Source organism: Aegilops tauschii, chromosome 4 (assembly GCF_002575655.3).
Source record: "Aegilops tauschii subsp. strangulata cultivar AL8/78 chromosome 4, Aet v6.0, whole genome shotgun sequence".
Taxonomy (NCBI): Eukaryota; Viridiplantae; Streptophyta; class Magnoliopsida; order Poales; family Poaceae; genus Aegilops; species Aegilops tauschii.
Window position 1 is genome coordinate 275,663,176 of NC_053038.3, and position 21,244 is coordinate 275,684,419.

The following is a 21,244-nucleotide window of genomic DNA, read 5'->3' on the forward strand; positions in this document are numbered from 1 at the left end:
TTGACATAAAAATAATAATACTTTAACCATACTAACTAAGCAATCATGTCTTCTCAAAATAACATGGCCAAAGACAGTTATCCCTACAAAATCATATAGTCTGGCTATGCTCTATCTTCATCACACAAAGTATTTAATCATGCACAACCCCGATGACAAGCCAAGCAATTGTTTCATACTTTTGATGTTCTCAAACTTTTTCAATCTTCACGCAATACATGAGCGTGAGCCATGGACATAGCACTATATGTGGAATAGAATGGTGGTTGTGGAGAAGACAAAAAAGAGAAGATAGTCTCACATCAACTAGGCGTATCAACGGGCCATGGAGATGCCCATCAATATATATCATTGTGAGTGAGTAGGGATTTCCATGCAATGGATGCACTAGAGCTATAAGTGTATGAAAGCTCAACAAAAGAAACTAAGTGGGTGTGCATCCAACTCGCTTGCTCACGGAGACCTAGGGCATTTTGAGGAAGCCCATCATTATACAAGCCAAGTTCTATAATGTAAAATTCCCACTAGTATATGAAAATGACAACATAGGAGACTCTCTATCATGAAGATCATGGTGCTACTTTTAAAGCACAAGTGTGGTAAAAGGATAGTGACATTGTCCCTTCTCTCTTTCTCTTTTTTTAATTTGGGCCTTTTCCCTTTTTATGGCCTCTTTTTGTTAAATTTTTTTCGTTCGGAGTCTCATCCCGTCTTATGGGGGAATCATAGTCTCCATCATCCTTTCCTCACTTGGGACAATGCTCTAATAATGATAATCATCACACTTTTATTTACTTACAACTCAAGAATTACAACTCAATACTTAGAACAAAAATATGACTCTATGTGAATGCCTCCGGCGGAGTACCGGGATATGCAATGAATCAAGAGTGACATGTATAAAAAATTATGAATGGTGGCTTAGCCACAAATACGATGTCAACTACATGATCATGCAAAGCAATATGACAATGATGAAGCGTGTCATAGCAAACGGAACGGTGGAAAGTTGCATGGCAATATATCTCGGAATGGCTATGGAAATGCCATAATAGGTAGGTATGGTGGCTGTTTTGAGGAAGGTATATGGTGGGTGTATGATACCGGCGAAAAGTGCGTGGTATTAGAGAGGCTAGCAATGGTGGAAGGCTGAGAGTGCGTATAATCCATGGACTCAACAGTAGTCATAAAGAACTCATATACTTATTGCAAAACTCTATTATTTATCGAAACAAAGTATTACGCGCATGCTCCTAGGGGGATAGATTGGTAGGAAAATACCATCGCTCGTCCCCGACCGCCACTCATAAGGAAGACAATCAATAAATAAATCATGCTCCGACTTCATCACATAACGGTTCACCATACGTGCATGCTACGGGAATCACAAACTTTAACACAAGTATATCTCAAATTCACAACTACTCAACTAGCATGACTCTAATATCACCATCTTCATATCTCAAAACAATTATCAAGCATCAAACTTCTCTTAATATTCAACGCACTTATATGAAAGTTTTTACTAATCTTGGATGCCTATCATATTAGGACTACCTTCTCAATTTAAGAAAATTACCATGCTGTTTTGTAGGACTCTCAAAATAATATAAGTGAAGCATGAGAGAACAATATTTTCTATAAAACAAACCACCACCGTGCTCTAAAAGATATAAGTGAAGTACTAGAGCAAAAACTATATAGCTCAAAAGATATAAGTGAAGCACATAGAGTATTCTAATAAATTCCGAATCATGTGTGTCTCTCTCAAAAGGGTGTGTACAGAAAGGATGATTGTGGTAAACTAAAAAAAAAGATTCAAATCATACAAGACGCTCCAAGCAAAACACTTATCATGTGGTGAATAAAAATATAGCTCCAAGTAAAGTTACCGATGGATGAGGACAAAAGAGGGGATGCCTTCCGGGGAATCCCCAAGCTTTGGCTTTTTGGTGTCCTTGGATTTACCTTGGGGTGCCTTGGGCATCCCCAAGCTTAGGTTCTTGCCACTCCTTGTTCCATAATCCATCAAATCCTTACCCAAAACTTGAAAACTTCACAACACAAAACTTAACAGAAAATCTTGTGAGCTCCGTTAGCGAAAGAAAACAAAACACCACTTCAAGGTACTGTAATGAACTCATTATTTATTTATATTGGTGTTAAACCTACTGTATTCCAACTTTCTATGGTTTATAAACTATTTTACTAGCCATAGATTCATCAAAATAAGCAAACAACACACGAAAAACAGAATCTGTCAAAAACAGAACAGTCTGTAGTAATCTGTAACTATCGCAAACTTCTGGAACTCAGAAAAATATACCAAAGTTGGAAGACCTAGATAATTTGTTTATTGATCTTCTGCAATTGGAATCAGCATTTTATCACATTATGGTGATTTTAAACAATTGTTTTCGTGACCAGAAAGTTTCTGGAATTTTCAGCAAGATCAAATAACTATCATCCAAAAAGATCCTATAGGTTTCACTTGGCACAAACACTAATTAAAACATAAAAACACATATAACCAGAGGCTAGATCAAATATTTATTGAATAACAGCAAGTAAAAATATTGGGTTGTATCCCAACAAGCGCTTTTCTTTAAAGCCTTTTAGCTAGGCATTGATTTTTCGATGATGCTCACATGAAAGACAAGAATTGAAGCGCAAAGAGAGCATCATGTAACATGTGACAAACACATCTAAGTCTAACATACTTCCTATTCATAGGCATATTATAGGCAAAAAAAACTATCATAGCAAGCAAAAACTAGCATATGCAAGGAAGTGGAAAGAAACAATAGCAATCTCAACATAACGAGAGGTAATTTTGTAACATGAAAATTTCTACCACCATATTTTCCTCTCTCATAATAATTACATGTAGGATCAAAAGCAAATTCAACAATATAGCTATCACATAGCATATTCTCTTCATGATCCACATGCATGCAAAGTTGACACTCTTCCGAAATAGTGGGATTAACATTAACTGAAGTCATGACCTCTCCAAACCCACTTTTATCAAAAATTTCATAAGATTGAATATTCTCCAAATATGTGGGATCTAAAGTTGACACTATTCCAAACCCACTTTCAATATTATTGCAAACACTACTATCAATCTCATATTCATCATGGGGCTTAAATAAATTTTCAAGATCATAAGAAGAATCACCCCAATCATGATCATCGAAACTAGTAGTAGACATAGCAAACTTAGCATCCCCAAGCTTAGGGTTTTGCATATCATTAACACAATTGACATTAATAGAATTAATAATAACATCATTGCAATCATGCTTTTTATTCAAAGATCTATTGTGAATCACTTCATAAAGCACTTCATCACAATTTTCAAATTCATGGATTTCAAGCAAAACCTTATAAAGATAATCTAGTGCACCCAAATCACTAGGAATTGGTTCATCATAATTGGATCTCTTAAAAAGATTGGCAACCGGATGAGGATCCATAGATCTTAGGCTCTCTGTTTAGCAATAAATACACAACTATTCCAACCAAATGAGCAAACAAGCCAAGTAAGACATCAAAGTAAACGAAAAAGACGAACAAAAGAAGGGCAAATAAAACGGCAAGGGTGAAGTGGGGGAGAGGAAAACGAGAGGCAAAGGGCAAATAATGTAATGCGGGGGATAAGAGGTTGTGATGGGTACTTGGTATGTCTTGACTTGTGCGTAGACTCCCCGGCAACGGCGCCAGAAATCCTTCTTGCTACCTCTTGAGCACTGCGTTGGTTTTCCCTTGAAGAGGAAAGGGTGATGCAGTAAACTAGCGTAAGTATTTCCCTAAGTTTTTGAGAACCAAGGTATCGATCCAGTAGGAGACTACGCTCGAGTCCCACGCACCTACACAAACAAATAAGAACCCACAACCAACACGATAAAGGGGTTGTCAATCCCTTCACGGGCACTTACGAGAGTGAGATCTGATAGATATGATAAGATAATATTTTTGGTATTTTTATGATAAAGAGTAAATAAAGATGCAAAGTAAAATAAATGCCGCCATAAATAGCTAGTTGACGGGAGATTAATATAATAGAAATTAGACCTGGGGGCCATAGGTTTCACTACTGGGTTCTCTCAAGATAGCATAAATATTACGGTGGGTAAACGAATTACTGTCGAGCAATTGATAGAATTGAGCATAGTTATGAGAATATCTAGGTATGATCATGTATATAGGCAACACGTCTGTGACAAGTAGACCGAAACGATTCTGTATCTACTACTATTACTCCACACATCGACCGCTATCCAGCATGCATCTAGAGTATTAAGTTCATAAGAACAGAGTAACGCTTGAAGCAAGATGACATGATGTAGAGGGATAAACTCATGCAATATGATATAAACCCCATCTTTTTATCCTCGATGGCAACAATACAATACATGCCTTGCTGCCCCTGCTGTCACTGGGAAAGGACACCGCAAGATTGAACCCAAAGCTAAGCACTTCTCCCATTGCAAGAAAGATCAATCTAGTAGGCCAAACCAAACTGATAATTCGAAGAGACTTGCAAAGATAACCAATCATACTTAAAAGAATTCAGAGAAGATTCAAATATTGTTCATAGATAATCTTGATCATAAACCCACAATTCACTGGATCTCGACAAACACACCGCAAAAGAAGAGTTACATCAAATAGATCTCCAAGAGAATCGAGGAGAACTTTGTATTGAGATCCAAAGATAGAGAAGAAGCCATCTAGCTAATAACTATGGACCCGAAGGTCTGAGGTAAACTACTCACACATCAGCGGAGAGGCTATGGTGTTGATGTAGAAGCCCTCGTGATTAATGCCCCCTCTGGCAGGACGCCAGAAAAGGCCCCAAGATGGGATCTCACAGGTACAGAAGGTTGCGGCGGTGGAATTAGGTTTTCATGGGCGCTTCTGATGGTTTGGGGGTACGTAGGTATATATAGGAGGAAGAAGTAGGTCGGTGGAGCCACGAGGGGCCCACGAGGGTGGAGGGCGCGCCCCGGGGGGGGGGGGGGTAGGCGGCCCCCTACCTCGTGGCTTCCTCGTCTGTTGCTTGACGTCCACTCCAAGTCCTCTGAATCACGTTTGTTACAAAAGTCACGTTCCCAAAGGTTTCATTTCGTTTGGACTCCGTTTGATATTCCTTTCCTTCGAAACACTGAAATAGGCAAAAAAACAACAATTTGGGCTGGGCCTCCGATTAATAGGTTAGTCCCAAAATTAATATAAAAATCCCATTAAACATCCAAAATAGAATATATAATAGCATGGAACAATCAAAAATTATAGATATGTTGGAGACGTATCAACTGTTTCCTGAGGTTGCTGCTGCACATACATTAAGTCGCATATGTCGGGGGGACCGGGATTGCTTGGAGAGTATTGCTTGTGGTGGGTGGGTGGGCTTAAATCCGAACCCTGACCCACCGCGGAATCCTGAATTTGAAGAATGTCTGAGGTCACTGGCCCAGGATGTGGAGTGTCCTGGGTGTTTTTAGGCTCAGCGCCCGGTTCTATGTTCGGAGGATAGAGGGTCTCGTCCCAAAGATGGGTATCCGGCTCGCAAGGCCCGGAGATCTGAACATAGCTTGTTCTCAGCATAGGGGGAGAAGTATCTTTGGCTTGTTCTTCCACAACCGCTACCAGATGGGTGATCGGTGGGGACTTGATTTCCCTCTGGTTGGGTTTAAGACCGATCCGATCATAGTCTGTTGCGACCCCCAGGGCGGCGATGCAATCTAGCAGTTCGTTCAAAGACGAGATATCTGTCAGATCCATCCTGTCAGAGTGTTCAAGGCCAATGCGGAGATGATTTTTGGTAGTTTGGGGGACCGGCTTTGGCTTAATGGCCGAGCGGGTGCCCATGGTAAAATTGCCAAGCTAGAGGATCTGCCCAGGAGCTAGGGCCCTTCCAGAGGTGATTTTGTTGTTGACTACAAGGTGAGCCATCGATCCTTCTATCGACGACACATTGGAACCCTCAATGAAAGCACCAATGTCGGTGTCAAAACCGGCAGATCTCGGGTAGGGGGTCCCGAACTATGCGTCTGAAGATCGAAGGTAACAGGAGGCGGGGGACACGATGTTTACCTAGGTTCGGGCCCTCTTAATGGAGGTAATACCCTACTTCCTGCTTGATTGACTTTGATGAGTATTTGGGTTATAAGAGTTGATCTACCTCGAGTTCGTAATGGCTAAACCCTAAATGTCTAGCCTGTATGATTTGTGATTGCCCCTATGGACTACACCCTCCGGTTTATGTAGACACCGGAGGGGGCTAGGTTTGTATAGAGTCGGTTTACAGAGAAAGGAGATTACACGTCTGGCCGCCAAGCTTGCCATCCATGCAAACGGAGAGTCCCATATGGACACGAGGGAGAGCCTTCTATCTTGTATCTTCACGGCCCATCAGTTCGTCCCATGTCACATAGCCCGTCCATCCGAAGACCCCCTAATCCAGGACTCCCTCAGTCCCTCCCAAGAGCCCCAGGAGGCTCTACCGGGAGAGGCTTACCGGAGTCCATCTTCCTCCTTTTCCAGGCCATTGTTGCTGGGGATACGGAGGGCTGAGTAAGATGGAGAACAAAAGTTCCTGATTCCACACGAAGCTTTTGCGCAGCACACTTTGACAGATGATCAGCTATGCTATGTTCTGCACGGGGTACGTGCTCTATTTGCAATCCGTCAAAGTGTTCCTCCAATCTTCCCACTTCCTCAACGTATGCCTCCATCAATGGACTTTGGTAATCCTTGTTGACTTGTCTCACCACAAGCTGTGAATCTCCTCGAATGATCAGCTTCTTGATTCCCAATTTCGTCGCAATCCTGATCCCGACAAGGAGCCCTTCATTTTTGTTGTATTGTTAGTTGCCTCCTCCCGGGGAAAGTGCATCTGGACGACGTACTTCAAGTGCTCCCCTGTAGGGGCGACGAGAAGCACGCCAGCCCCTACACCTTGTAGGGTGAAGGCACCATCAAAATACATGATCCATTCTTGGGGCGCTTCCTTGCCAGGAATAACTGTTTCCGGCACTTCCTCATCCGGGGTTGGCATCCATTCTGCAATAAACTCTGCCAATGCCCTGCTCTTAATTGTTGATGTGCTCTCAAACTTTAGGCCAAAGCTGGATAACTCCAAAGCCGACTCCACTATTCTTCCGGTAGCCTCAGGGTTTCAGAGTATCCTTTCCAACGAGAAGCGAGTGACAACCGTGATCTCATGGGCTTGGAAGTAGTGGCGTAGTTTTCTGGGGGCCATGACGAGGCGAAAAATCAATTTTTGCACACCAGAGTACCTCGATCTAGCCCCCTGCAGCAGGGAACTGATGAAGTACACTGGGCGCTGCACCACTTTCTTCCTTGCCGCGTCCTTGGGGTTGCCCTTGCTACCGTCCTCTTCTCTGTCCTGATCCTCATCTGGTCTTGCCGGTCCTTATTCACTCTCTGCTTCCTCTACTTCCCGTTGTGCCACTAGGGCTGCACTAACCACCTGATTAGTTGCCGCCAAGTACAGCAGCAACGACTCTTGGGGTTTAGGGGAAACCAAAGTGGGCACACAGGACAAGTAGGCCTTTAACTCTTGCAAAGCTGCATCTGCTTCCGCCGTCCACTTCATGGGCCCTACCTTCTTCAAAATTTTGAAGAACGACAGGGCACGCTCGGCGGACTTGGAGATGAATCTGCTAAGCGCGGCAACGCACCCTATCAGACGCCTCACATCCTTAACTGTCCTGGGTTCCTTTATCTGCTCGATAGCCTTGATCTTGTTGGGGTTGGATTCGATCCCTCGATGGGATATGAAGAACCCAAGTAGCTTGCCGGAGGGAACGCCAAATACGCACTTCTCCGGGTTTAACTTCAAGTTGATCGTATGCAGATTGGCAAATGTCTCCTCTAAATCCTGGATGAGGGTTGATCTGTCCTTGGTTTTGACCACGATGTCATCCATATAAGCATCAATGTTTCTGCGCAACTGTGGTTCAATACCAATCTGGACTGCTCTTGCAAAAGTGGATCCGGCACTCTTTAACCCGAAAGGCATGTGCACAAAGCAGTACGTACCACATGGGGTGATGAACGAGGTCTTCTATTCGTCTTCCATGGAAATGAAGATCTAATGATACCCAGAGTATGCATCCAAAAAGGAGAGCGAATCACAACCTGAAGTGGAGTCCACAATCTGGTCGATGCGCGGCAAGGGAAATGTGTCCTTCGGGAAAGCCTTGTTGAGATCTGTGAAATGTATGCAAAGCCTCCATTTCCCGTTAGCCTTGCGTACTACCACTGAGTTTTGCTAACCAGGTCGGATGCAGTACTCCTCTGACCAGGCTAGCTGCCTCAAGCTTCTTGATCTCTTCGGCAATGAATTGCTGCCTCTCCAAGGCCTGCTTTCGAACCTTCTGCTTGACGGGTCGGGCATGTGGACAGACAGCAAGCTGGTTCTCAATTACCTCCCTGAGAACACCGGGGATATCAGATGGTTGCCAGCAAACACATCGATATTCACCCGCAGGAAGGCAACGAGCGCGCTTTCCTATTTGTCATCGAGGGTGGCACCGATGGTGAAGGTACCATCAATGTCAGCCAGCCCTGCCGGGACCTTCTTCACATGTGGTGCAGCAACCTTGGATCTCTTGGTGTTGGAACTCTCTGGCAAGTCATCGACAGGCGTAGCGCACTCTGAAGAGGTACGCTTCCCGGATTCCTTGCTGGTGTCCCTGCTATCCTTCTTCTTTCCTTTGCTTTCCTTGGCGGGAACTGCTGCTGCCATGGCCTCTGCCGCGACTGCGTCTCGGTACATCTTATCCACGCAAATGGCTGCGTCCTTCTCTTCTGATGGGATGGAAATGACTCCTACCGGCCCTGGCATCTTCAAGGTGTTGTAGGCATAGTGGGATGCCACCATGAATTTTGCTAAAGAAGATGAAAAATTCGTTACAAGCAAAAAGAGATGCGGCTGCCGCATCCGGTGCGGGTCAGCAAGAGGTTGGTGCAGCCCCTGGGGCGCCCTCCTCGATAGTTCCGCTAACACGGAGCATGGGGCTTCCACTTGGGCGTGGGCATGATCATAGATCAATCGTTCCGCCAGTTCAGAGCATGCGGCTTCCACTTGGGTGTGGGCATGGTCGCGATTCAACCATTCCACCAACGCGGAGCATGGGGCTTCCACTTGGGCGTGGGTGGGAGCTCTCACAAGGCTGTGGGGCGGTGCGCCGATAGGCTTCGGGGCGTGTACATGCCCACCTCATTCTTACGTGAGAGGTTCACGGGTAGAACTTGCGGAGGTGCTGGATGTTCTAGGCGTTCTGCACAGGAACTTCATCCTCCGTCTCCAGGCGGGCAGCGCCTGGCCTAGAGACATGGGCAACCCTGAAAGGGCCTTCCCACATGGGCGAGAGCTTGTGGAGGTCCTCCTTGGAGAGGATCCAACATAGGACGAGATCTCCGACCTCGAGGGTGCGAGGGCGGATGTTGCGACTATGGTAGCGCCGCAAGGCCTGCTGGTATCTCGCGACGCGAAGGGCGGCCTGGCGGCGGGCCTCCTCAAGGAGCAAAAGATCGGCCTCCCGCGAATCGTCCAGATGCGCCTCGTCAAACGCCAGGACTAGCCGGGAACCATGCTTAAGCTCCAAGGGGAGGACCGCCTCAGCCCCGTAGACGAGGAAGAAGGGGGTTTCGCTAGTGGGCTTAATCGCGATGGTGCGGATGGACCACAACATGTACTGTAGCTCATCCATCCAGCCCTTGCCGTAGGCCTCAAGCTTCTTCTTGAAGCTCCTAGTCTTGAGGCCCTTGAGGATCTCAGCGTTGGCATGCTCGACCTGGCCGTTACTGCGCGGGTGTGCCACAAAGGCGTAGCATATCTGCGTACCAATGTTAGCACAGTATGACCTGAAGAGGCCGCTCATAAATTGGGAGTCGTTGTTGGTGATGATACGGTTGGGGATGCCGAATCGACTCACGAGGCCCTTGATGAACTTGACGGCCGAGCACGCCGGAATGGTGCGCATGGGCTCGACCTCCGCCTACTTAGTGAATTTGTCGATGGCGACGTAGAGGTAGTGGTAGCCACCAGCCGCGCGGGGGAAAGGGCCCAGTATGTCCAGCCCCCATACTGCAAAGGTCCATGAGAGTGGGCTTGTCTGAAGCCCCTGCGGGCTGGTGGATTTTCTTGGCGTGGAATTGGCAGGCTTCGCAGGAATGGACCAGCTCAGCGGAGTGACAGAGCACCGTGGGCCAATCGAACCATTGCGGAACACCTTACCCGCGAGGGTGCGCGACGAGGAGTGGTGCCCATAGTCTCCCCCGTGGATGTTAGCTAGTAATTTGCTCCCTTGCTCTTCTGAAATGCACCACAGCGAGACGCCATTGGGGCGCTTGCGATACAACTCACCCTCTTGTAAGTAGTAAGCTGTGGCCTGCCGGGCCACGTGCTCTGCTTCCGAATCCTCTCTAGAAGGGTGCCGTGGAGCAGGTAAGCCTTGAACTCCGCAACCCGACTATCCGCCTGAGGCTCCAGCGCCAGCTGCAGGCGGACTCCTGAGGTCGGGCCACAACCCGGTGCTATCACGCCCAATATGCGATCCTATCCGATATGAACTCAAAGGTCCAACCAAGGATAGAAGCACATATTGAAGACGCTTTTGCAAGGTGGATATCATTACATCGTACCATGTATAACACAAATGGGGATACATACAAAGGCGTACAATCGCCACATGAATACATCAAACATCATACTGAAGAGCAGCATCCGACTACAGATGAAATCAAAGGAAAAACACAACCGACATCCACCCTGCTAGCCTAGGCTGCCGACCAGAAACCTATCCCAATTTTGACGAAGAAGAAGCAGAAGAAGAACTCCAAATCAAGCAAGCATCACTCTCACGTCAGATCATTGCATTACCAGTACCTGCATCTGTTGTTGTAGTAATACGTGAGCCACAAGGAATCAGCAATCCCATTACCATGGGTATCAAGACTAGCAAAGCTTAATGGGTATGCAATGGATAAGTGATGAGGTTGCAGCAGCACTAAGCATTGTATGGTGGCTAACTTACGAGTACAACAGTAAGAAGAGTAAACTATGCATAATGGTCGCAAACCAGCAATGATCAATAAGTGATCCTAAAGTACTTACGAGTCAAACATAACCCCACCGTGTTCTCTTCCCGGACTCCCTCGAAAAGAGATGATCATGGTTACGCACGCAGTTGGTATATTTTAATTCGGATCTAGTGTCAAGTTCTCTACAACCGGATATTATAAATTTCCAAGTCACCCATAACCGCGGGCACGACTTCTGAAAAGATTTAACCCTGCAGGGGTGTCCCAATTTAGTCCATCATAAACTCTCACGATCCACAGAGGAAATACCTCCATCTCGAGACAACCCGACCAGGTTCAGAATCCCGGTGCACAAGACATTTCGACAATGGTAAAACAAAACCAGCAAGACCTCTCGTCTAAGGCCACGATTGGATGAGCTAAGCTTACGGTCGCTGAGACCCAAGTTGCTAAGGGGGTGATATGTCCATTTTGCATCATGTTTACCTACTATTATTTAGATTGTTTTCATGTATAATAATGCTTTTTGGAGTATTTCTAATGCCTTTTCTCTCATAATATGCAAGGTACACACAAAGGGGGAGAATTCCGGCAGCTGGAAATCTGGACCTGAAAAAGCTACGTCAGGCTACCTATTCTGCACAACTCTAAATGAGTTGAAACTTTATGCGGAATTTTTATGGAATATATAAGAAATATTGGAGCCAATAAGTACCAGAGGGGGCCCACCAGGTGGGCACAACCCACCAGGGCGCGCCAGGGAGCCCAGGCGCGCCCTGGTGGGTTGTGCCCTCCTCGGCCCACATCCGGTGCCCCTCTTCTGGTATATAAGTCATTTTGGGTGACTAGTAGTGTTGATTACATCTTGTAGTTGATTACTATATGGTTTATTTGGTGGAAGATTATATGTTCAGATCCATTATGCTATTTAATACCCCTCTGATCTTGAGCATGATTATCATTTTTGAGTAGTTAATTCTGTTCTTGAGGTTACGGGTGAAATCTTGGTGCAAGTAATCATGTGGATTTTATATGTGTTCGATATTCCGATGGTATGTATGTTGTGATTCCGTTAGCGGTGTCATGTGAACGTCGACTACATGACACTTCACCATATTTGGGCCTAAGAGAATGCATTATGGAGTAGTTATTAGATGATGGGTTGCGAGAGTGACAAAAGCTTAAACCCTAGTTTATGCGCTATTCCGTAAGGGACTGATTTGGATCCACAAGTTTAATTCTATGGTTATAATTCATTCTTAATACTTTTCTCGTGGTTGCGGATGCTTGCGAGGGGGTTAATCATAAGTAGGAGGTTTGTTCAAGTAAGAACAACACCTAAGCACCGGTCCACCCACATATCAAATTATCAAAGTCGCGAACACAAATCAAACCAACATGATGAAAGTGACTAGATGAAATTCCCGTGTACCCTCAAGAACACTTTGCTTATTATAAGAGACCGTTTTGGCCTATCCTTTGCCTCAAAAGGATTGGGCTACCTTGCTTCACTTTTTTTACTATTATTGTTACTTGCTCGTTACCAATTACCTTGCTATCAAACTACTCGTTACTTATAATTTCAGTGCTTGCAGACAATGCCTTGCTGAAAATCACTTGTCATTTCCTTCTGCTCCTCGTTGGGTTCGACACTCTCACTTATCGAAAGGACTACGATTGATCCCCTATACTTTTAGGTCTTCAAGGCTCTTTTCTAGCACCGTTGCCGAGGAGTGAAGTGCTCTTGGTAAGTTGAAATTGGTAAGGAAAAATTATTATTACGTGCTGAAATTTACTGTTACTTGTTACTATGGAAAACAATCCTTTGGGGGGGGGGGTTGTTCGGGGTAGCTTCACCTCGACTGGAACCACAATTTTTCACCCCTCAACCTACTGCACCTATTGAAAATATTGGTTATGAAATTCCTTCGGGTATGATAGAACAACTACTAGCTTATCCTTATGCTGGAGATGGAACCGAACATCCTGATATGCACTTGATATATGTGGAAGAAATTTGTGGATTTCTTAAGCTTGCAGGTTTACCCGGAGATGAAGCTAAGAAGAAGGTTTTCCGTTTATCTTTGAAGGGAAAAGCTGTCAGGACCCCGATCCTAAGTCACACCGATCTAGCATGTAACACATCATATCACTTTGCGGCCTCACGCACGGTATTCCCATGGGTGCCACCTTACCTGGCCCGGGACCGTTTGTGCCTTTTGGCTGACGTATATGATAGTGTCGCTAGCATCCATATGACAAAGAACCTGGGCCGACATGACTAGTCGTAAACCCAAAGTGGCACTAACTTACAAGGACAGGCATACATGACCCAGCAACGAACGTGTCGGTCATCAGCGAGTGAATCCGGGCTGTAGCAGCCAGGCTAACAGGACTCCGGAGAATCCGGGCTGTAGCAGGCTAACACGACTCCAGTAGACACCGCGTGACATTTCCCCGAAGGGACAGACACAAGAACGAAGAAGGACACATGCCGGCCAGCCTAAGTGTTCCGGAGCAGTAGCAAGCTACCTTGGCTCAGTGGAAGCACTAGGAGACATTTCCCGGTAAGAGAGGCTACCAAGGATAAACAACTAGGTTGTCGGATCCCACACATACCAAGCATTTCAAATCATACACACAATATGCTCGATATGTGCAAATACAACATGGCATCACAGCAAAACTCTACAACTCAAAGTATTTATTCATTAGGCTCCGAAGAGCCAGATATTACAAACATGGGTCTGATGGCCCAGCATTCAAGTCATACAAGCAACAAGCACAAGCGGAAGCTTAACTTGTCTGAGTACAAACAACTACAAATGAAAAGGCTAAGAAGCCTGACTATCTACAAGACCCTGCCGAGGGCACAAGATCGTAGCTGAGGTAACAAGCTAAACGTCGAAGTCCACACGGAACTACTAGTGAGACTGAAGTCTCTCTGCAAAAACATAAATTAAGCAAACGTGAGTACAAATGTACCCAGCAAGACTTACATCAGAACTAACTACAAATGCATCGGTATCAACAAAGGGGGTGGTGGAGTTTAACTGCAGCAAGCCAGCTTTGACTCGGTGGCTATCCTAAACTACGACTGCAAGTAACTCTTTTGAGGTGGCACACACGAGTCCACATATTCACCATATCAATACACCACTATGGATCCGCTCCCGTCTCCCTACGAGAACGCCATCCATAGCACTCACGCTTATCTTGCGCATTTTAGAGTATCCACTTTCACTTGTCTATGAACTGTATAGGCAACCCAGAAGTCCTTTACCGCGGACGCGGCTATTCAAATAGATGATGTTAACCCTGCAGGGGTGTACTTCTTCACACACGCTCTCACCACTTATCGCTGTTTACACAACATGTACTCGGCAACCTTCAAGCGAAAGCCCAGCGAGGGTGTCGGCCATGACCTGACTAACCACACAGGTCCCTAGTCCAGGTTTATCGCCTATTCAGGTTCCATCCGCAGGGAGTCCGGCCGAGGTTTCAACATACGGCCCCGAACGATGTGTGCAGGGTTCCCGAGGCACCAAATGGGCGTCCTGGTACACCGTGCCACGTGCCTACCGCATCACAGCCCACCCCTCGGGTCAGCGCTATGCACGGCCTCCAGCATACTACAAACACCAGAAACTACTTGCAACTCCCGGACAGAGGACGGGGGCGGTTACTAAGTCGAGAGGGTCCATTGGTTTCGGGCCCAATGCGTGGTAGTAGCTGTTCATGGATCACAAACACAGAACTCAGTTCCTGAGGACGATTTCAATGAGACAACCCACCATGTACTCCTACATGGCCTCTCACCGCTACCTTTACCAAATCGTGTTCACACACTTAGCTCACACACAGTAGGACATGTTCATCACCATTCCAATTCATTCCCGATGAATTAGACCTGACTCAACTCTAAGCAGTAGCAGGCATGACAAACAAGCATGAATGAGTAGGCACATCAGGGCTCAAACAACTCCTACTCATGCTAGTGGGTTTCATCTGTTTACCGTGGCATGACAGGTCATGCAGAGGAAAGGGGTTCAACTACCGCAGCATGTAACAGATGAATCGTTGTTGTCCTAATGCAGTAAAAGAGAGCAGGAGCAAGAGAGTGGGATTGTATCGGAATGAACAAAGGGGTTTTGCTTGCCTGGCACTTCTGAAGATAGTATAGCTCTTCATTGGTGTCATCGAACTCATCGTTGGAACACGTCTATCGAGAGGGAACAACCACTGGCAACAGAGAAGGAACACAATCAATGCAATGCACAATATGATGCATGATCATGACATGTCAATATGCTGTGATTTGAGCTAATGCAACTAGCAACGGGTTAGATGGAGTTGGTTTGAATCCAAGATTCAAATTCAAGCTCCATATGTGGATATTCAAATGCCATTTATATGATTGGTCCTAAACAGCAGCTATAAGTTGTTCTAACATGCATGAAAATGGTAGATATGGAAATATTGTATTTTTTTGATCATTTTTCATATATAAATTATTTCATTCTGAGCTACGGTTGAATTTCTATGAATTTTAGAAGTTTTAAACATTTCCTGGAATTTCCTGGATTATTTTTAACCCAAAAAATGGTTAACTGCGTCAGCATGACGTCGGTGTGATGTCATCAAGTCAACAGGGGCGGCCCAGGTCAAACCTGACATGTGGGGCCCGCACGTCAGTGTAACAGGGCAGGAGCAGAGGCTGACTTGTGGGGCCAGGTCAACGTTGACGTGGCAGGGTCAACTGATAGGTGGGGCCGGCTGGTTTAATCTAAACTAAACAGGGAATAAATCCTAGGGTTAATTAGAGCATGGGGCCCATATGTGAGTGAGAGATGGGTTAATTAGAAGGGTCATCAGTGGCTAATGACGTGCCACGTCACCAGCCACCGGAGTTGGACTCCGACGACCTCACAGTGCGGCGGCGGCTCGCCGGAATCGCGTTGTGGGCGTCGGCTGGCAATGCCGATGGCACCGGGCGATAGCCCTTGCTCCCGCACATCTAGCGGAGGTAGCAGCAGGTCATGGGGTCACTCTATTCGACGCCGGCGACGAGCCGAGCGGCGGCCAGAGCTACGGGCGTGCTCAGGTTGGAGCCAAGGGGCATGTGGGGAGAAGCTGGTGCTGGCTACGGGCTCCTGGAGACATGTTGAGTGCGGTGGTGTGCTCGGACGCGACCGAATCAAGACATGGCCGCAACGGCGACATGGCCGGCGGTAGCGAGCTTCAGTTGCGGTGGGACGGCGGCTACGACATGAGTTTGAGCAGGGGACAGGGGGAAGAAAGAGCGGGGCTCACGAGGAGGTAGATGGTGCAGATAGCAGGGTCGGGGAAGCGTTGGTGGTCGCGAATCAACGGCGGCGATCCATGATGGCCGAGGGTGAAGACGACGATGGTGGTGATGAAGCAGGGCCTCCGGGCACCGCATAGCTCGGTGGAGAGGCGAGGAAGGCGCGGTGGAGCTTCTGGATTCAGCGGCAGGGCGAGGGGTGGCCGGTGGCCACGGGTACGGTGATCGGCGTCGGCGAGCTTGCTCGGTCAAGCTCGTGTTCTTGCGGGAGAGAGGGAAAAGCGGGTAAGAGTGAGAGAGTTGTGCACGCGGCGTGCGTGGCGTCGTCCGGGAGGTCCAGAGGGAGGCGGCAAGCAGGAGGTGGTCGGGGCACGTGCTTGCGTGCGGTGGCCACGCGCCTCTCATCCTCCTGGTGGGAGGTTGAGGGTGACTGGCAAGGTGGAGGTGGGTTTGGCCGGCGAGCTGGGCCCCCAGGTAAGCACATGTGAGTTTCTGCTTTGTTTACCTTCTGTTTTGTTTTCTTTTGTTTAATATTTTGCCACTGTTTAAAATTCAAAACAATTTCAAAACAGTGACAAAAACCCTTTGAATATTTTTATGTTGCTGGATGGACTTTTCCAATAGCACATAAAACATTTCAAAGTTATTTGAAAATATATTCTATATAATATGGATATAATTCCAAATTCAAATACAATAATGAATTAAATCCAATGCCCAAAATATTCCTCAAAAATGTTCATTGTTTTTGGTTTGGTGCAAGAACCTTGCCAAAAATATAAACAATTAATAAGAACATTTTGGAAAACATTGAATGCAATTTTCCAGGGTTCTTTGCCCTTCTTTAAATTAAATTTTTGAGGCTCTCAAATTTCCTCAATTCAAGTTTCTTGAATTTAAACATGATGCATGATGCTCTCAGATGCAACTATTTACAAGCAACTGTCTAGGGGTGTGACAAAAGCATTGGCATGGTATAGGCTATGTGATGATATTGGATCTTGGAATTGGAATCGAATGAAATTGGAGTTCCACCAAAAAAATTACCTATGCATCTAGTTCATTGTGATCGGAATTACATATATAATTTTTGGCCTCGTGAAGGAGAAAGTATCGCTCTAGCTTGGGGGAGGCTTAACTCAATGTTATATTCATGCCCCAATCATGAGCTCTCATGAGAAATTATTATTCAGAATTTTTATGCTCGGCTTTCTCACGATGATCGATCCATGCTTGATAGTTCTCGTACTTGTTCCTTTATGAAGAAGACTATTGATTTCAGGTGGGATCTTTTAGAAAGAATTAAACACAACTCTGAAGATTGGGAACTCGATGAAGGTAAAGAGTCAGGTATTAAGCTTATGTATGGTTGTGTTAAATCTTTTATGAATACCGATGCTTTCAAAAGTTTAGCACTAAATATGGACTTGACTCTGAGATAGTAGCCTCCTTTTGTGAATCTTTTGCTAGTCATGTTGTTCTCCCTAAGGAGAAGTGGTTTAAATATCACCCACCTATTAAATAAGAAATTAAAGAACCGGTAATAGCTAAATATGAAACTATTATTTATAATGTTGATCCGGTTGTTCCTACTGCTTATATTGAAAAACCACCTTTCCCTGTCAGGATAAAGGAACACGTTAACGTTTCAACCATGGTCAATAAAAGTAATATTAGAGCACCTAAACCAGCTGAACAAATCAAGGTAGAACCTAGTGTTGCTATGGTTAAAGATCTCCTAGTTGAAAATTTAGATGGGCATGTTATTTACTTCTGTGATGAAGGTGCTAGAATTGCCCAAACCGAAGAAAAAGATAAACATAGACCCGTTGTTTGCATGCTTGTTGTGTCAGTTAAGATAGGAGATCACTATTATCATGGTTTATGTGACATAGGTGCTAGCGTGAGTGCTATTCCTTTTACCTTATATCAAGAAATTATGGATGACATAACACCCGCTGAGATCGAAGACATAGATGTCACTATTAAACTTGCTAATAGAGACACCATCACACCACTTGTGATTGTAAGAGATGTTGAAGTCCTATGTGGGAAAATTAATTATCCTACTGATTTTCTTGTTCTTGGTTCCCCACAAGATGACTTTTGTCCCATTATCTTTGGTAGACCTTTCTTGAACACCGTTAATGCTAAAATAGATTGTGAGAAACAAACTGTCGGTGTTAGTTTTGGTGATTGTTAAAGTATTCCTTTTGTATAGATTACCTTGTATAGGCATACTATCACCTGCCGATATGTATTGATTCAGTTTGGGATTCACTTGATCTTCCTTGTTGGTCAAGACATGTAATCTATATATGTGATATGAAGCCACCCGATGAGAGGTGCGCAATACACAGAAACATATCTGTTTTCTTGGTATCAGCTAGCAATTCCCGATCCAGCCTTGTCTAGCCCCTGACGCTATCTCGCCGCCGTATTTTACCATGGCAGGCACCAACTCCTCCCTCACCTCGCCTTCCCTGCCCGCCTCCCTGAACTCCACCTCCGGTGCCCTCGTTACCGCTGCTATGCCGGCCACCTCCTCGGCGGTGCAAGTCGCCAGCGTGCGCACCCACGTGCCCGTCGTACTCGATCTTCAGACCTCCAACTTCACCAAGTGGCGGATGCTCGTCTGTGTTCTTCACGGCAAGTACGACTTGCTCCCTCACGTCAACACCGTCACCGCCGCGGCGGACCGCACGACCGACTGGACTCACGACGACTACGTCATCCGTTTGTGGATCTACGGGTCCATCTCCGATGAGATCCTCTACATCATCATGGCAGAGGACCAGACGGCTCAGGAGGCATGGACACTCATCACCAACCTCTTCTTGGACAATCAGATGACCCGCGCCGTCTACCTTGAGGCGGAGTTCCGTGGCCTTGTCCAAGGGGACCTCTCTGTCACCGCCTACTATCATCGCCTCAAGGCTCTCTCGGATGCTCTCAGTGACGTCGGCAACCCCGTCTCTGACCAGACACTTGTTCTCAACTGCCTCCGTGGACTCAACCCGCGCTTCTCCGACATCACCACCATAGTCACCATGCAGAGCCCCCTGCCATCCTTCACCCAGACGCGCTCTCTCCTCCGCGAGACCCAGCTCGCGAACTCCTCGGCTGCGGGGCACCAGACCGCGCTCTACAGCGACGGTGGCCCATCCCATGGCGCTGGAGGTCCTCATGGCGCTGGTGGCTCCTATGGTGCTGGTGGATCAAAAACGTCCGGCCAGAACCGCGGCTCGGACTGTGGTGATGGCAGCCGTAGCAGTGGCAACTTCGGCAGCCACCGCAATGGCGGCAACAACTGGCGCAAGAAGAAAAACAACGGTGGCAGCAACACTAGTGGGAACTCCAGCGGCCAACGCCCAGGCAACGCTGCACCATCTATTGTGTTGTGGGTGTGCTTTAACCCATATACAGGTCAACAGCTTCAGGCATCACCCACGGCAAGGCAGAACACTAGGGCTGGTCTTCTTGGCCCGCGGCCACCGGTGGTACCACCGGCTCAAGCATTCACATCTCTGGCTCCTCTTCATGGACAAGCATTTGGCACCAACTCACCTCCAACTCCTGGCTACAACGGCGCCTCATCGTGGGACTGCACCGCACTGATGGCCGCCCTCAACAACGCCGCCACTCCGAAGACCGTCGGTGAGTGGGTCATGGATTCCGGAGCCACTACTCATATGGCCTCGGACCCTGGTATGCTTCACCACCTCACCCCGTCTACTTCTTCTTCCATTTTCACCATGGGCAATGGTTCCACCTTGCCCATATCTCACATCGGACACGCATCTATACCCACTTCCGCTCGCACACTCTTGCTTAAAAATGTTCTACTTGTCCTTCACATTGTCAAAATTTTACTCTCTATTCGTCATTTCACTATTTATAATCTTTGTTCTATAGAATTTGACCCGTTCAGCTTTTCAGTGAAGGATCTTTGCACCAAGGCCGTGATTCTTCGATGCAATAGCCAAGGAGGCCTCTACATCTTTTCGTCATCCGTCATCAATCATCATGCCCATGGACTCCTCGCCACCACCTCCACCGAGCTTTGGCATCACCGCTTAGGACATCCCGGACGTGACGCCATGTCCCAACTTCATAAGCAGTCTTTTGTTTCTTGTAGTAAAGTAGTCTCACGTGTTTGTCATGCTTGTCAACTTGGCAAGCACATGCATTTGCCCTTTGCTAGGTCATCATCAACAAGCGTCGAACCCTTCCAGTTAATTCATTGTGATCTTTGGACTTCTCCAATTTTGAGTAATTCGGGTTTCAAATACTATCTTATTATTGTTGATGATTTTTCACATTTTATGTGGACTTTTCCCCTCCGACAAAAATCAGACACCGCTGCCATACTTATCAATTTTGTCGCATATATTCGAACACAATTCTCTTGTCCTCTAGTCGCTATGCAAGCCGACAATGGCACCGAGTTTCTTAACTCCACTGTCACCACCTTCTTCACTTCTCACGGGATTCACCTTCGTCTCTCATGCCCCTACACTTCTGCTCAAAATGGCAAAGCTGAACGAGCATCCGCACGATCAACGATGTCGTCCGAACTCTTTTATTTCAGTCATCCATGCTACCCTCCTTTTGGGCACAAGCCCTCGCCACATCTACCCACCTCGTCAACATCTGCCCTTCCCAAGCCATAGACTTTGCTATACCCTACATTCGCCTATACGACACCCCGCCAGTCTACGCCACTCTCCGTGTCTTCGGTTGTCTATGCTATCCCAACCAATCCGCCACTGCCAAAAACAAACTCTCTCCCCGATCGGTCGCATGTGTGTTTCTCGGTTATCCTAGTCAACACAAAGGGTATCGTTGTCTCAATCT

At 46.5% G+C, this 21,244-nt stretch overlaps 1 protein-coding gene across 1 annotated transcript; it reads left to right on the forward strand.

The window, feature by feature from the left end:
* The first annotated feature begins 18,834 nt into the window (after nt 1-18,834).
* On the forward strand, nt 18,835-20,558 carry LOC141021819 (uncharacterized). The gene is made up of 2 exons (XM_073497668.1): nt 18,835-20,095; nt 20,332-20,558. Exons 1-2 carry the CDS (start codon nt 18,835-18,837, stop codon nt 20,367-20,369), a joined length of 1,299 nt encoding a protein of 432 aa, XP_073353769.1. The 3' UTR covers nt 20,370-20,558.
* Nucleotides 20,559-21,244: the final 686 nt, after the last annotated feature.